This window comes from Meles meles, chromosome 2 (genome assembly GCF_922984935.1).
Source record: "Meles meles chromosome 2, mMelMel3.1 paternal haplotype, whole genome shotgun sequence".
NCBI classification, from domain to species: Eukaryota; Metazoa; Chordata; class Mammalia; order Carnivora; family Mustelidae; genus Meles; species Meles meles.
In genome coordinates this window covers 208888022-208903947 of record NC_060067.1, presented here as the reverse complement: position 1 = coordinate 208903947, position 15926 = coordinate 208888022, and the positions used below count along the sequence as shown (strand labels likewise).

At 60.5% G+C, this 15926-nt stretch overlaps 1 protein-coding gene across 7 annotated transcripts in view; it reads left to right on the top strand.

Annotated features, from left to right (window-relative positions):
• The window catches only part of ARHGEF10 (Rho guanine nucleotide exchange factor 10), a 93773-nt gene that overhangs the window by 51601 nt on the left and 26246 nt on the right, over positions 1–15926 (top strand). For 6 of the 7 annotated variants that reach the window (XM_045991642.1, XM_045991607.1, XM_045991617.1 and 3 more), the window contains 6 exons: positions 151–330; positions 1848–1964; positions 3750–3842; positions 6615–6785; positions 8033–8178; positions 10072–10247. In XM_045991642.1, coding sequence (XP_045847598.1) covers positions 151–330; positions 1848–1964; positions 3750–3842; positions 6615–6785; positions 8033–8178; positions 10072–10247 — 883 coding nt within the window. The remainder of the gene's footprint in view (positions 1–150; positions 331–1847; positions 1965–3749; positions 3843–6614; positions 6786–8032; positions 8179–10071; positions 10248–15926) is intronic. The other variant, XM_045991635.1, reaches the window with a different exon arrangement.

Below are 15926 nucleotides of genomic sequence, written 5' to 3'. Positions count from 1 at the left end.
CCCATGAGCTGGGATGGGGTCCGCGTGGCAGGATCCCCGGGAGACGTGGAGTGCCGCGTGGCTCGCGTGAACCGTGACTTCGTGAGTGGGCTTCTCCGCGTGTCTGCGACGCGCCCTCCAGCGTCCGCGCCGCCCCGCGTGTCCTTGCAGCAATACGAGAAGCCGCTGTCGGAGATGGAGCCCAGGATGCTGAGCGAGAGGAAGCTGAGGCTGGTGTTCTACCGCGTCAAGGAGCTGCTGCAGTGCCACGGCATGTTCCAGATTGCGCTGGCCAGCCGCGTGGCCGAGTGGGACGCCGTGGAAACCATCGGGGACGTCTTCGTGGCCTCGGTAGGCGGGCGCGCCCCGCCCGTGCCCGTGCCTGGGGGGACACTCGTGTTGGGGTCCACGTCGGCAGCGGGCCTGGCTGCTCTCTGTGGCCACCGTGGCAGGGGGGCTCCGGGGCACGTGGTCAGGCGCTGTCCTGAGGCCGGCGGGGTGTCCTGGAACGCCACCGGCTCCGTCCAGTGCAGCCCTGGGCAGTCGGAGTGTGGTTCTCGTGGCTGAGCCGGGGCTCTGCGGACAGGGTGCCGCTCTCTCCCACTCAGCCCCGGGGCAGCTGGGTCTCACCCTGCTCCCTGCCCCATCAGGTTCGGTGGAAACTCCCCACACGTTCCCTCCAGCCAGTGCTCCGGGGCCCATGGACCTGTGCCGCAGACGCAGTCTCGAGGCCGCTGGTGACACGGGACGTGGCGGCCCATGTTCACGTTTCGTGGTGGGGGAGGAGGTCGGCTGCCTGGAAACCAGCAGCCTCCGGTGTGCACCGGCAGTTCCAAACCCTTCGTCTTGGTCTGTTGTTGAACTCCGTGTCCTGGACTTAGCGAGTGTTCTGTGTAGACGGGCAGCTTCCGGGGACGGTGGTCGGAGGCCTGAGGTGCAGGAGCCGCCGATCTCAGCCCACGTGGCCATCGGGATGCGGGAGGCCTTTGTCTTTCCCGTGGAACCTCGTGGGCTTGACGACGTGGGTGAGTCCCAGGCCGCCTCGAGCACCGCGCGGGAGCAGAGCTCTCCTGCGGCGTCTGCCCGGTGCCCCGCAGGCGTCCTCGTGCACAACAGAGAGAACAGAGACAATGTGCGCGGCGCTTGTGTTTTCCGGCTGTTTTATGTGTCCGTCTCTGCATTTGCTCTCGCTTCTTGAAATACTTGTCTCGGTAACTTCTTTAAAAGCAAGAAAAACCTTAAAACGTGTAGTTTATTTTTATACAGAAAGCACTTTTTTCCTGTCAGGGACAGTTGCATCAGAGACCCAGATGGATTTTACTGTGTATCTTGAGAATTTGTGGGATCTTAGGAGAATCCCAGCGGGAGGCCTCTTGGTGATTCCAGGAAAACAGGACAGGGAGCAGCATGGCCCGTCAGCCAGAGACGCAGAAGGGAATCGGTGCCCTGCTTCCCCTACAGCGTCTCCGGGGACCCTCGGGGCCAGTCAGGCTGTTGGGGCCTGTGGGCCGGCCCCGCTGGAGGTGAAATCCACAGAGTGAGGACCGGCCGGACGTTAAGGGCAGGTGTCTGGTCAGGGCTGCTGCTGAGCTAAAGGCCCGACCGTCGGGGGCCTGAGCAAGGGTGCTGACAGGCACATCGGAGAGAGCGGGGGGAGAGCGACCAGCTGTTCAAACAAGTCCTAGCAAGTTTGCTTAAAGAAGAAAGGAAATCACACAGGGTCGTAAGGAAGCGTGTCCCGTGGAAATATCTCAGCGACTGAGACGTCCCGTCTGGGGCGGGTCTCAAGTCTTTTCTCCCGTCCCACAAGTGTGAGCCTCAGGGCTCTGCGCGCCGTTGACGGTTTTCTGTTCTCCCTGGTGTTTCAGTTTTCCAAGTCCATGGTGCTGGATGCCTACAGCGAGTACGTGAATAATTTCAGCACCGCGGTGGCAATCCTCAAGAAAACCTGTGCCACGAAGCCTGCTTTCCTCGAGTTCTTAAAGGTTAGCCCTTGGTTTTTCTTCCCATTTTGGGTTTTCACTCCCTCTGATAACGCGTTCTGTGTGCACATGCTTCGTGGTGAAGCTTTCCTGCACGTTGCCTGTAAACGTCGAGTACCACTTGTCACGCAAGCTCTGGTACCAGGGGGCCAGGTCAGAGCTGGAAGCGAAGGTGAGTCTTTAGGGGAGGCAGGGCTCTCGGGAATTAACCTCCACGTGCACACTCCGGGACGGGTGCGGAGGGGCGGGCAGGCGGAAAGCTGAGGTCCGATTGCAGAGGAAGCTGCCTTGGGATTGGGGTGGAGACCTGCGGGCCTCTCGAGTCTGAGCAGGGAGCTGATCCCTGAGGGATGAGCCCCCCGTGGGCCGTGGGCTCTGTCCCTGCTCCAGGGAGAGGTGAGGTGTCTCTGACGTTGACAGTGCGGAGTTGACCTGGGAGATTTGGCCCACGGCCCCTCACCGTGGCCAGCCACCGACCCCAGACCTCGCTTGCACAAGGCCCCAGCTCCCGTCATAAACCCTGAGCCAAAGCTTGCTCCTGTTACTCGAACTGAATTCTCGATCTCCTGCCACCACGGCGAGTGGGCGCGGGTGCCATTCTCGCAGCCGGTTACGCCCTGGCCGGCGTTAGCGGGGGATCCCGTCAGCCCCTGCTTCCAGGGTCTCGGCGCTCGGTGGTCTCCTCTCCGTATCCCACGCAGCTTCTGGGGGAAGGACGCACAGACGGTCAGACAGTCACTTGCTTGGAGCAGGTTGTAACCATCTTGCGGAGGTGGGCTGTACCAGAAATGTCCGCCGGGGGGGCCGGCTGCAGCCCCCGCCGCTGGGTGACCGCCTGCCAGGTGGCCTGGGGTCGAGGTGTGGGTCATTCTGGTCCACCCGGGAACCAGTCTCAGGGGGCTGAGCTGCCCTTGGTGGTGGTGGGGCTGAGCCCTCACTCTGCCATCCGGCCACACTGCTGCCCTAGCCGGAGACCCCATTCCTGTGCGGTGACCCAGCCTGCGGTGCGTCCCTCCCTGGCGCACAGAGGCACGACGAGGGACTAGGTAGCCCCTGCTGCACGGTGGTGGCAGCCCCCACACCACATCCTCTGCCACGGCTGCTCCTGGGCAGCTTCCACAGGACACAGACTCAGGGACAGCCTGCCCCTCCCCACCCCCCTCCCCCGAGACCCTCCCCCAGAGCCAAGCCTGGCTGGCAGTGGCTGCCGTGTTCCCCAGAGCGTGGGCCTGGCTGCCTTCAAGGGCCCTGCCGACTCTCGTTTGGGCTTCTGTGAGTTTTCTTCTTCTTCTTCAAGTTTTTATTTATTTAACAGAGCAATAGAGAGCACAAGCAGAGGGAGGGGGAGAAGCAGGCTCCTGCTGAGCAGGGAGCCTGATGTGGGGCTCAGTTCCGGGACCCCGGGGCCACGACGTGTGCTGGAGGCAGATGTCCAACCGACTGAGCCCCCTGGAGCCTGTTTCCTCCCTTTCTGTCCGCACACTTTCGGGTGGCTGTAGCGTCTCAGAAACTAACTCAGTCCCTAGAAGGCCGAGAGGCGTCTGTAAATGGACGAGCCCCGCCTGGGGGCCGGGCGCCCTCGGAGAGCATCGAATGCCAACCCGGGAGATTTCCACTGGGAACCGGCCACCGTGCGCTCTGGCCCTCGGAGGCGCGAGCACACGGGCGGTGCCGGGTGTGGGGTTCCGCGGCCGGTCTGCTGCACAGTCTCCGTCGGGTGAGGGCAGCCGCGGCCCCGGGTGGGGTCCCTGCCGTCCGCAGCGCGAGCGTCCGGGCTTCTCCCCACAGCAGTGCCAGGAGTCCAGCCCCGACCGTGTCACGCTCTATAGTCTGATGATGAAGCCCATACAGCGGTTCCCGCAGTTCATCCTGCTGCTGCAGGTAAGGATGCGCCCTTCCCGGCGTCTGCTGAGCGCCGTGGTGATCCCGCCCCGTCTCCAAGCTCCGGGCCCCTCCCTCCCCGGGGCGGTTGTGTGGGGAGGGCAGGGTCGGGGGCTCCTGAGTATGGACATGGCCCCGGGCCCTAACTGGTCCACTCCTGCACGGGCAGACGGGGCCGGATGCAGGTGCTCCAGGGACAGAAAGGAATCTGCCCGGTTCTGCCGCCGTCAGGGTCTGGGTCTAGGGTCAGGTGGAGAAGATCCACCGTCTGCAGCCAGAGGGGACGGGCGGGCTTGGGAGCCTGAGTCCAGACTCCGACAAGCCGAGCCCGTCGTAAATGTCCACAGAGGTGTAGGGAGCAGAGACACCGTGTGGAGAGGCTCCCCCGTGGACCCGACGTGGTTGAAAACTAAGACTATTCAGATTGGTGCCTGTGTTGTTTCCAACAAACCTGGTTTTGGGGCCAGATGTGAGGCACCGATTCCATGGGACGCTCTGTCCGCGCACACGCTTCGCCCTCCCCATAGCTGGGGCCCCACCACACGGGGGCAGGCAGCCCATGCCAGCCCCTGGGTGTGGGTTCTGCCGATTCGTCAGGTGGCTCGGCATGGCTCGTGTCTGGGGACACAGCGAAGGTGGACTGGCCTGGCCCTTGGCGACGTCACCCAGGCTCCTTCCCTTCAGGTTACGGCGGCTGCTGTGACCCACCAGATCCCTGTGGAACGTGACCTTCCAAACAGCGTCGTCACAAAGCTGTGAGAGGAAGGATACACACTCCAGACGGCTGACATCCGCTGTGTCCGTGGCTGGTCTCGTGGGGCAGTTAGTCTTTGTTTTCCACGACTGTGTTCTAGCGAGCGTCCAGTTACCCTGTGTACGCGTCAGATCCAGGTTCTGGTTCCGTCGTGTATGCTAGAGGGTTAATAACAGAAGCCGTCAGAATGCCCAGAAAATGTGTTTGATTCTGCTGCTGTGGGAGGCCCCAGTGGGCAGTCCGGCGAGGAAGAAAGGTGGAACCGATCAGACATTCCTTCTTTAGCTAGTGGGGGACACAGGGACCAAGGGCAAAGACATGACCGTCTTGTGATCATGTGGAGCGCGTTCAAACTCACGTGCAGACTGTGCTTGGTGGCGTGCTGGTGCGTGCCTGGTCACCCCTGGTCACCCTGGTCACCCCGTCCGCGGCACGTACCGAGACCCTGCTGGGTTTTCACACCACACTCACAGATGGTTTTTGTTCTTTGTTAGCTGCCATTGGATGTAGTTTCCGATCTCGCCCGTCAGCTTTTGGTTAACTGTTAGTAAGTCCTGGTAGACCTTTGGCCCAGGTATTACCAAAATAGGTATTTTTAGCAAAGGTGTTATCTTTTAGCAAAAGATAGCAAAGGCCATCGTGGGGAACAGAAGGACAGCAGCAGAGGACAGGCTCTGCGCCTCATGGTGCTTGAGACCAGGGACATGGTCTTGGGTGACATTTCTCTGATTCTGGTCCAGGAACACTGCGTGTAACAGCTGTGCCCCATGGGCTGAGTGAGATCGGTCCCTCTGTGGTTCTTCCTCCCCCACCCCCGCCCCATCCACCTGGGACTCAGGAGACTCACCTGATGCCTCCCAGATCCCTGTGTGTGGCTCCCTGACAGGTGGGGAGGGCTCGGGGCTGGTCTGGGGCTCAGGAGAATGCACGGTTGGATGCAGAGTGTGCAGTCTGGGCGGCTGGGTCATTCTGGGGGGCTGGTCCCAGTACGGATGCTCCCGGGAGCTGCTGCCTGGGGGCTGCAGGGGCCAGTGGCCGGGTCTGTAGGGGACATGGGTGTGGCAGGGCTAGTACGGCAGGGTCTATACGGTGACACGTAGGGACGCAGGCGCGGCAGGGTCTGTACAGCGACGCATAGGGACACAGGTGTGACAGGGTCTATACGGTGACACCGTAGGGACGCGGGCGTGGCAGGGTCTGCACAGCCCACGCAGAGCGGAAACGTATCGTTGCTTCTGCAGGTTTTCTCCTTCAGATGAAAAGCAGGTGGGAAGGTGAGGCCCGCACCGTCGAATTCCGGCGTCGGGGGCGGGTGAGAAGGGTGCCCCAGAACGTCTGCCTCCGTCCGCAGGAGCCTGTACGTGGCCTGCGTGAGCGAGCTGAGACCCACTCAGGGCCCGGTGTCAGAGCCGGGGGCCGGCCCGTGACTGTCCCACAGATGCTGCTCCTGAAGCCGACACCCGTGTTGGACGCGTGTGGTACCACTTGTCGGTGACCAGACTGTGGGCCCCTCCTTGCAGCCTCCTCTTCCCTCTGGGACCCTGCAGACGCGCACAGAGGGTGTCCGGCCCCCGAGAGAGTGGGGTGCTGCGTGCGGGGTGAAGGCACGGGAGAGAGGCCGCCGACTCTGTGCTCGGAAGCTGACCTCCGGGGCCTGGGTCCGTTGGTCGGACTGGGGTGGACAGAAGCAGGCTAGGAGTGACCTTGAGCACGGTTGCGGAGGGCGGGGCGTTTCTACGATGTGGCTCGTTCGTATTGATGGTGCCCTTTCTTGGGAAATGCTGGTTTTTTCCATTAGCAAAGCCATTTAATAAGTTCCTTTTGTTTGTGCAAAAGGAGCCGTTCCTGAGTGTAGCCGGATTGTGAGTCACTCGGCTTCTCGTCTGTCCCGGTGCTTATCTTATCCTCCCCAAAGGAGCGCGTGAGCCTCGCCGACGCTGGCTGAGCGCACGTGTGGGCCGTGGTTTGCACCCCCGCCCGGGCAGTCCCACGACTCCCTCTGACCCATTTCTCCCCAGGACATGCTGAAGAACACGTCCAGAGGCCACCCGGACCGGCTGCCCCTTCAGATGGCGCTGACGGAGCTGGAAACCTTAGCGGAGAAGCTGAACGAGAGGAAGAGAGATGCCGACCAGCGCTGTGAGATCAAGCACGTCGCCAAAGCCATAAACGAGAGATACCTGAACAAGGTTGACGGGCTCCTCAGTCCGTGCGGGCACTCAGCGTGCTGTGTACTAACAAGCCGCCCTTCTTTCCGCCGCTTGCTACTCACCTTCTGGAAGCTTGGTGCGGACGCCACGGCCCAGGCCCTGCCTCAAGAGGCGATGGAGCGCGTCGGGCGGGTCGGGCACGCTTTCTCGGGGGAGGGGCCTCCCACGTTCACGACACCCTCGCAGGGTCTGAATCTCGCTGCCAGAATGCGGCGTTTCCTCTTAGAGGGTCATGACCAAAGCGGAGGGTGTCACATTCGTTCTCACCTGTACCCGTCGGTACTCGCACTGAGCTGCGGGCGTCATGGAAACAGGAGGAAGCTACAGCGGGAAAGCGGTTCCTGGGCAGAGCTGTGTTTCTGCTCTACGTTGGAGCCCCTCTCCCGGGACAGCAGCCTGGGTTTACGTGGACTTCGTACCTGCTCACGGCCCTGGTCCACGGGGAGAGGCTCAGTGAGAGGAGTGTGTTGAGTAATTCCGTGTCGTACTTATCATCGCTAGGGTCATTTCTGTTTCTGTCTGTAGGGGTAGTGTCCTCCCAGACAGTGACCCTCCGTGGGTTCACGACGAGAACGTTAATGTGTTTTGAGGAACAGGTTTTTCCTGACTTTCTAAATAATTTGATCAGGAATTTCTGTGAGCTGAATGTGGCATTAAGAGCTGGGGACGTGTTTTAGGACCTTGCTTGGCTCTGGTAACAGCGCTTGCGGACGTGTGCGGGGCCCAGAGTAAGGTTGATGGGAAGGGGTATGTGTCCCTCGCTGGCAGTCCCGTACCTGTGTGCACGGCCTCGTCCTCCCTGTGTGCACGTCAAGAACAGGCTGACAGGCCGGCCGTGGACCAGAGTCTGTAAGGGTTGGGGCTGATACTCGAGCAGGTCGTCTAAGGAGAAGGCGTACGACTGACGGGTGAGAACAGGGGCCCCTTGCCTGGGTCCATGTCTCTCGGCTGGAGGAACTGTGTGTACAAGGGCTGTGGTGGTCAGACTCCCCTCACTAGGTCACTCCAAACACTGGGACACCACGCAGTAAAAAGCCGCCGTCAGAATTCCACGCGGCGCTCGCGTACAGGGTGATCGGAAGTGCGGGAATTCTCCGTAAAGGGGAAAACCGGCAAAGCTCTGACGCTCTCTGCTCCTGTATTTTGCAAGACTTCCGCTCATGCTTTCTGTCCTTCTGACGACCTCGGTTCCGGGGAGCGCGTCAAGTGTGACTTTGAATGTTCAGCTTCTCAGCAGCGGGAATCGGTACCTCGTGCGGTCAGACGACATGATCGAAACCGTGTACAACGACCGAGGAGAAATCGTCAAAACCAAGGAGCGCCGCGTCTTCCTGCTGAGCGATGTGTTGATGTGCGCCACGGTCAGTGCACGGTGAGTGGGGGCCTCACCCGGGGGTCCGCTGGGCGCCCGCGTGTGCGCCAAACCACGGGCAGCTTGAATTCGTGCGCTCTGAGGGGCGACGGCACGGAACTGGCCCGTGAGAGTCAGGGCTCCATCTCCCAGGGGGCCTGGGTGCTGGGCCTCCATGAGCCCACGCCCGGATGGGAGCCAGCACAGTGCCTGTGGTCCTTCAGTGGCAGCCGGCCCCCGGGCCTGTGCAGCCCCAGCAGGGGTCCGGGTGGGTGGGCCTCCAGGGGCTGACCCGGCACGGCCCGATTCCGGCCCCGCCTTCTCAGGGCTCCGGAAAGTCACCCCATCTCACTGAGCCTCACGCGCACACTCTGTAGGGTGCTGGCGGGGAAGCCGGTGATCCCTGGGACTCTGGGGGGTCCTGCTGAGGACCACCGTAAGACCAGTCAGCCTGGCGCCCGGCACGGGGCTGCCTGGTAACTGTCAGTGTTTGTTATGGTTCCTCCTCGTCCTTAGTGGCTCTGAGGGAGGTACAGAGTAAGTCTGGAAAATATGCCCTTTTTTCTAAGGTTTTATTTGTTAGTGAGAGGGGAGATAGCATGAGTGGGGGAGGGGCAGAAGGAGACTCTCCAGACGCCTCGCCAGCATGGAGCCTGGTGCGGGGCTCGCTCTCCCTGAGATCATGACCTGAGCCAGAACCAAGAGGCGGTTGCTTAACCGACTGAGCCGTCCAGCTGCCCTCCAAAGGTGCCAGTTTTAACGACTGCCCCGTGTCAGGAATTTGCTTGATTCATATCCGTGGCTCAGCCTTCATCGTCGCACTTGCCGTGGCCACACTTGGACCTCTAGAAGCAGCCACACTCGGCATGGTTTGGCCACTGCTTGCACCTGTGTGTGGAAAGGAGCAGGTCAGAGAGGCGTGGGCCGAGCCTGGGGCCCCAGAGAGGTCCGCACAGTACGTCCCAGCAGGGAGCACCTTCTGCTCCTGGTGTTCCCCTCCGGAGAGCCACTTCCTGCCACATGGAAGCTAATGGCACAGACTGGTTTCCAGACCTAACTGTGCAGGGAGTATCCCCCCTCCAGGTGAATCGGTCAGCTCTCCGCACACACCGGGAGATGAGGTCACACGGTGAAAGGACTTTGTGGGCAGTGAAGCACGGTGCACACATGGGTGTCTCCTGTCCCACGTGTTTGCTGTTCGTAAGCAAGCTTTGTCTGAATGTAGCTGGAGGGCCGCCCACCGCCCTGTGTCCTGCGGGGTCCCGGGGCCGGCCCAGGTGCACACTCCAGCAAGTGCCCCTCGGTCAGTTTGGGTCTTTGGAAAAATTTTTTGTCATTTTTAAAAACCTGAAGCTGACAATATACTTTCAAGATGAACGAGAAGTGGACAAACCCTTAAACACGGATTTAGTTGTGTTCGCTACCAGGGCTGCTCCTTACAATAACGCCCCGGTCTGTGGCAGGGATCCCAGGTTCCGACGGCCTTCTACAAAGTGAGGGAAGAGGGGACGCTGTTCCGTGGCCACTGAGATGTCCTGAGCGACACTCCCGGGAGGCGGTGCAGGGAGGACCCACCTGGGTCAGGCCAAAATGTTCTAGCGGCCCAGAGGATTATCGGAATAGGACGATTCCCCCAAACCTCAGTAGGAGTGAAGATTAGATTCAAACAGGATGAGCGCCCTGTCAGGGAGCCTCCGGCTTGTCCCCTTTAAGCGTTCGTGGGAACCTGAGAGCTTTTGGGAGATAAGCCTTCCGTGTCCCCTGTCCTCCTGGATTAGGCAGTGAAGGGTTCCTGCCCTCCCCGGGATGTCTCCTGCGGGACCCAATGGCGTGTTTCTCGCCTGCGTGTCAAGGGATGGCAGGTATCCTGGCTTCCGCGGGGAGGGATGCTAACCGCGCGGCCGCCTCTTTCAGCACCGCGGACAGCAGCGCCCTCGCGTCCCCCAGCCGGAAGTACTTACTAAAGTGGAGCGTCCCCCTGGGGCTCGTGGAAGTCGTAGAGTACGGCAGCAGCGACGGCGCTGGAGAAAACAGGTGTCCGCCCGTGCACCCGCCCGAGAGCCTGGCTGTGGTCGCCAACGCCAAGCCGAGTAAGTGACGCTTGACTCACGTGCGTGTGTCTTGGGGCCCCGTCAACGCCACCCACAGAGGCCCCGTCTGCTCGGCCTCTGCAGCGTCTGGGGCCCCCGGGGGATGGTGCGGCTGTTGGACGGGACCGTCTGCGGAGCCCTGTTTTACGTCGGCGGGTACACGTAGACGGAGAGCCCGCTGGCCCCTCATCTCTGGGTCTGCCTCGCCGGCGTGCGCCCTTGGTTGTCAGGGGAGCCACGCCCCATGGGACGCGCTGTCTCCCCAGGTTTGAGTTCCATTCTGCGTTTTCCCACTCAGCAGGGAGGGCGCCGCCTCCCGTCTCCCATCTCCCGAGTGTGCATGGACGTCCCGCAGCATGGGGACCTCGGTTGTGGGCTTGGCCCTGCCATGCACCCTGGCATGGTGCAGCCCCTGCTCTCCCCCAGCTCCTCAGGGAGGGGGTGCCGGGTCCCGATGAGCCGAGGCGAGCCAAGCGCGTCCAGACACTGCGGTGCTTCCACAGCTGTGACGTGTGACGTCTTTATCACCAAAGGTCTTGGGACTGGAGATTTGAGTGTGTTGTAGTAGTCGTGACTTTCTCCTTCCGTCTCTCTTTTTTATTTTATTTTTAAAGATTTTATTTATTTGACAGAGAGAGATCACAAGTAGGCAGAGAGGCAGAGAGAGAGAGGAGGAAGCAGGCTCCCTGCTGAGCAGAGAGCCCGATGCGGGGCTCGATCCCAGGACCCTGGGATCATGACCTGAGCCCAAGGCAGAGGCTTTAACCCACTGAGCCACCCAGGTGCCCCCATCTCTTTTTTAATCCAATTAAAGCCTGGCTGAGTTTCACCCTGTCACCGGCCTCTGCCCCAGGCGTGGAACACACAAGACAGAGTGAGTGGGGACTCGCAGTTGGCCTTTTCATACATGGCATGAGCCTTGATATTAAACGTTCGTGCTGTAAATATATGGGACAGCCTCTCAGATGACTTTGTTTCTGAGTGTTCAGAAGAAGGTGCCTTTAAAGCCAGCTGCTCTCCGGCCGCTCGTGTCCGTCCGCTCGGACTCACGGAACAGGCCTGAGAAGTATCAGGTCTCATCCGTGGGAGGTTTCCCGTTGTTCTCATTCGTGTGATGGTAGCTGTTGGCCCCTCGGGTGGGGGATCAGCCTGGAAGACCGTGTCCCCAAGCCCTGTGTTACAGGTCCCACAGTCCTGAATCACTGACTGCCGAGGCCTTAAAGGCATTGCCGACGGGCTCCACGAATAATCAAAGTCCTGGAGCATGTCACAGAGTTTCCACGGCAGAATGTACTGAGCAGAAGGGGCGGGGAGAGGGTACTCCCCGACTGATGCGGTCGCTGGGATGTACTCACATTCCACTTGCGTATCTCGAAAGTTCAAAAAGTCCATGTAAATTGCTTGGTAGTGTTGGGTGCAAATCCCACATGCGTCTTGGTTTTGCAAACAACACCGCGCCTTCCTGTGTTTGTAGCAGTAGCAGTGTTAAAAGGTATTCGCAGGTAAGATTGCCTCTTTGTCTCGAGTCACCGCGGAGAATCACGGACCTGCAGCGTTGATAGTAGAAGGGATACTGGGCAGTCTGGCATTGCTACGTTGTCCTACTTGAGTTTTTATTCGTAACCTCCGTGGAGCTAACGCAGAACGAGATTCGGATCCGTTAGCAGCATGGAAAGGCATATGGGAGGGAGATTCAAGTTTTAAAGTACAGTCGACCCTGAAACAACTCTGGGGTGAGGGGCACCAACCCCCTGTCCGTTGAAAATCCTCATGCATGATTTGACTCTCCAAAAACTTAACAGTGAAAAGCTGCTGTCGAGCAGAAGCCCCACCGATAGCACGAGCAGCTGGCACACACTTCGTATGATACACGGATCCCGTCCTGTGTTCTCACAGGACATCAGCGAGGGGACACACAACGTCAGGGAGTACATGGTACAACGTGTTCCTGGCACGGCCGTGGGTCTGTCAGAGGAACTTGCGTAGGAACGGACCTGCACAGGTCAGAGCTGAGCTGCTCCCGGTGGACCGGCCGTGGAAGGGCGGACACGGGCGCCGGAAACATTCCCCTGAGCTTCCGTCCATGACGGCAGGTGCAGTTCTCCTTGTCGGTGAGAAGAAAATATGTCCCTTGGGAGAGTGTCGGGTTTTCTTCATTCTTCAGTTTAAGGAGGATTTTGATGCGACATCCTAAGTTCAAGAGACTTGGGAACGTGCTTGGGGCCATACACAGTTGTGTTCTGACTTGCCGTGACCTTTCCCGTCCCTCCGAAGAAGCACGCACTAACCTCGTGAGCGCCGTTGTTCGGGGCGTCTGTGTGGACACCGTCCTGAGGCGGGGGTGAAGACCAGACCTGCCTGCCATCCGTCGAGACGTGTTCCACTCCGTGTTGCGGGTGGAGGCCACGTGTGGGCGTCACCTGTGTCGTGGCCCGTGCTGTGGCCCGTGGTACAGGCAGGCACCCCTTTCAGCACGGCCCGTTACTGCGGTGCCGTACTTTACGAACTCGGGGTCCTGGTAACTGAGGACCGTGTGCAGAGTTCATCAGCACCGAGCCAGTCACTGTTTCCTTCCGGCTTTGGGGATGGGCATGCGGTGGGTGCCCTGTGAGTATTTGTTGGGCAAATGAAGAGAAAATTGGAATCACCGTTTAATGCAGTTTTTAATGAAACTGCGTCTTTCTACCTACCTGTTTATCGAAGGCCTGTTCTAAACTGAGCGCCGCGTTCTGGTGACCCCTGACGAGTAAGGTGTCAGCAGTGCCTTCCAATGCCCGAGAAGATGGATGCAAGGACACGGCCGATGCGCTCGGATATGGTCCTCGACAGAGCCCGGGCACAGGATGCTTCGGGAGGTCAGAAGGGACGGTTTTCTCTGAGCCGCCTCTGGAGCCGGTTGTGAGGAGGAGCAGGATTTCAGGAGCTGGAGGGTTGACTTGTTGGTTCCTTCCGCCAGCCTCGTCTGACGCCCGCCAGGAGCACGGAGGGGGCTTGTGCCCGGGGAGCACTGAGGGTTTTGTGACTGGACCCTCCCAGCCTGTGGCGCTCCCTTGGGATTCCAGAGGACGGACGCTGGTCCGTTTGTGGGTCCGGGGCCGTCCATGGGTGCATGAACTCCAAGAGGCTTCAGGGCTATCCCGGGATCGCGTGGGCCATGGCGCAGTACTCACTGTGGCTCTCCAGCCAGCGGCACCGCTTTGTCCAGAACGAAGGCTCAGACCGGGCACGCGGTGCCGTGTGGACCCCAGAGCCTGGGACGCCGCTTGGCAGATCCTCTTCCTTGTATGGCTTTGTGACGCACGTGGCTGGACGCAGGACGACAAAGTGTGGGGTCAGACCAGGAACACAATGATTGTGGATCACTCCGTAAACTGCTTCTGGAAAAACAAAGACAGGACGAAGGGGACTGGTCATGCATCGGTCGTGCTGGTCTTTCCGGGAGGGAGGCTTAACGTGCTGCTCGTCCTCCATCATGAACGGACTGTGGCCATGAAAGGGTTTGATTGGGAATGGTCTGGACGCAGCTTTCCAGATGAGAAGGCCTCCGGGAAGCCGTGTTCTGGGCCCCGGAGTCTGGGAAGGGGCGCCTTCCCGAGCTTCAGGCTGTCGTTGGGCCCATGCTCCTATTCCCGTTTCCAGAACCCGTCACTCATCTCAGCTCTGTGTCAGACGCGGTCCTTGTTTAAGTGCGGGGTTTTAGCAGGCTGTTCCCGTTTGACTGCGGGCAGCGGGGAGGCCCATGGGCAGCGAGTCCGCGGGTCGGGGTGCCAGCATCTGGCCTCCATGGCAGCGAGTATTTGCTTCCTTCTTGGCTTACTGCTGCACCCGAGCTGTGCGGACCCCTGTCTTCTGGCTTTCCTGTCCGTGGCGGGGATCCAAGTTTCAGCTCTAATTCCTGAAATGATGGGCGTGGAGTACGTGGCCCTTTAAGTGCCTTCTCGGTCAAAAAGATTTCTTTAACAAATTGAAATGTGCTAATTCTGTGTGTTGGAAGATTGAACTCCAGCCAGACCTCCGTGGGGCGCTTTCAGGCTTCCGGTCAGGGGCAGGGAACGGCAGGGTCACGGGCAGGAAGGACTGACCCACCCGACACACACGCCCTCGCAACGAGGGTCCACGTGTTGTCGGGGCCAGACCATGAGCTGCTCTGTGCCCGTCAAGTCCAGGATATGGGTCTCCTTCCCACCGGCCTGCGGCCAGCGAGCCGTGCCGCTCCGTGCGTGATACTCCGTCTGTCCATGAGTCAGGGCCACCTGAGCCTTCTCCGCTGTACCCGGAGTTTTCTAGAAGGACTTCAGGTTCCCCACAGTGCTGCTATTCCCTCTGATTCTCCTGCATTTGTCATTCCTCGGTAGTTTGAGACACCAGGCAGGAGTCGTTCCTCCCTCAAGAGCCGTGTGACTTTTCTGCCGTGTGGGTGACTGAGCTCTGAGCTCAGCGTTGGGGAATTTGGTCTGTGGCTCAGCACTGAAAACAGTGTGGGTGTCACAGCCTAGCAGCCGGGCTGCAGGAGCCGGGGAGGCCGCCGCCGTGGGCCCGCAGGAGCCACACTCAGGAGGCACCGTCCGCACCCCAACACCACCCCCACCCCAGGAGAGCCCCGTGCAGAGCGTGGAGCTGCCTGGCCGCGTCCGTCCCCGAGCTGTGACGTTTTCTTGGTGTTGCGCTTTGCTGTCTGCACCGGCCTGCAGGCCGGCATCCATGGGCTTCTCCAGGCCCTTCTGGGAGCCCATGGCTGGTTTCAATCTCCAGATCTTCCGAATTCCTTTGCCAAATTCTGTGTTACTTTCTGGAGTGACTGACCCGTTTTCAGCCTCTTTGTGAGTTGGGGGTCAGGTTGGGGGAGGGAAAGCGTGGCGGTGAGACGGGTTTTCCTGAGGTGCCCGGCAGGGATCCCCACGCTCACACTCACCGTGCTAACCCTGCCCGGGTAACAGGCTGACCAGAAAACACACTGCCCTCTTGCCTGACGCAGTCGGACTCGTGCAGGGTCTGTGCAGATCAGCTCCATGCCGTCGCAGCCTCTGGGGCGCGAGCAGGTCTCCTGCCCTCAGGAGCCTTCCCTGGCAGAGACCCATCATTGCCTCTTCTCACAGGTCCCCAGGAGAGCAGGAGGCCTGCAGACGCCTGGACAGCGGCGTGGCCGAGTGTGCGTGGGCACAAGCAGATCCTTTCTGTAGGGACCAGGCCCGGCACTTCCCCATAGTTAGTGCTGGAAGAGGGTGGTGGGTGTCAGCCTGGCCGGGTGCTCTGTGCTGGGGGACCGCATGCTCTTGGCTCCGGGGCTGTGGGAACTGCACCTGCTGCTCCCGGAGCGGCTGCACGCTGTGCCCCTGCAAGCCGCCGTGGGAAGAGGGTGTGACTGCCTCGGGGGTGACCTGCCCTCTCCCGGGCAGCGTGAGGTGAGGGACCGCAGCTCCGAGGAGCAGAGCTGCCCCTGCTTGCCGCCAGCAACTCTGTACGGAGAGTAGAAAGCCAGCCGGCCATCCCCGCTGGACCAGTGTCCCCTCCCATGCCCAGAGCATCTGCCCAGTGTGTCCACTCTCTGCTCAAGTCTTCTCAAAGTGTCCAGAGCTCCTTCTGCAGTCTGGCTTCAACGTGGGGGCTCCGTGTGGGCGCCAGGGGTCAGGGATAAGGCAGGGAGTCACGTCATTGCTACAGATGAGCTGGCAGAGACCT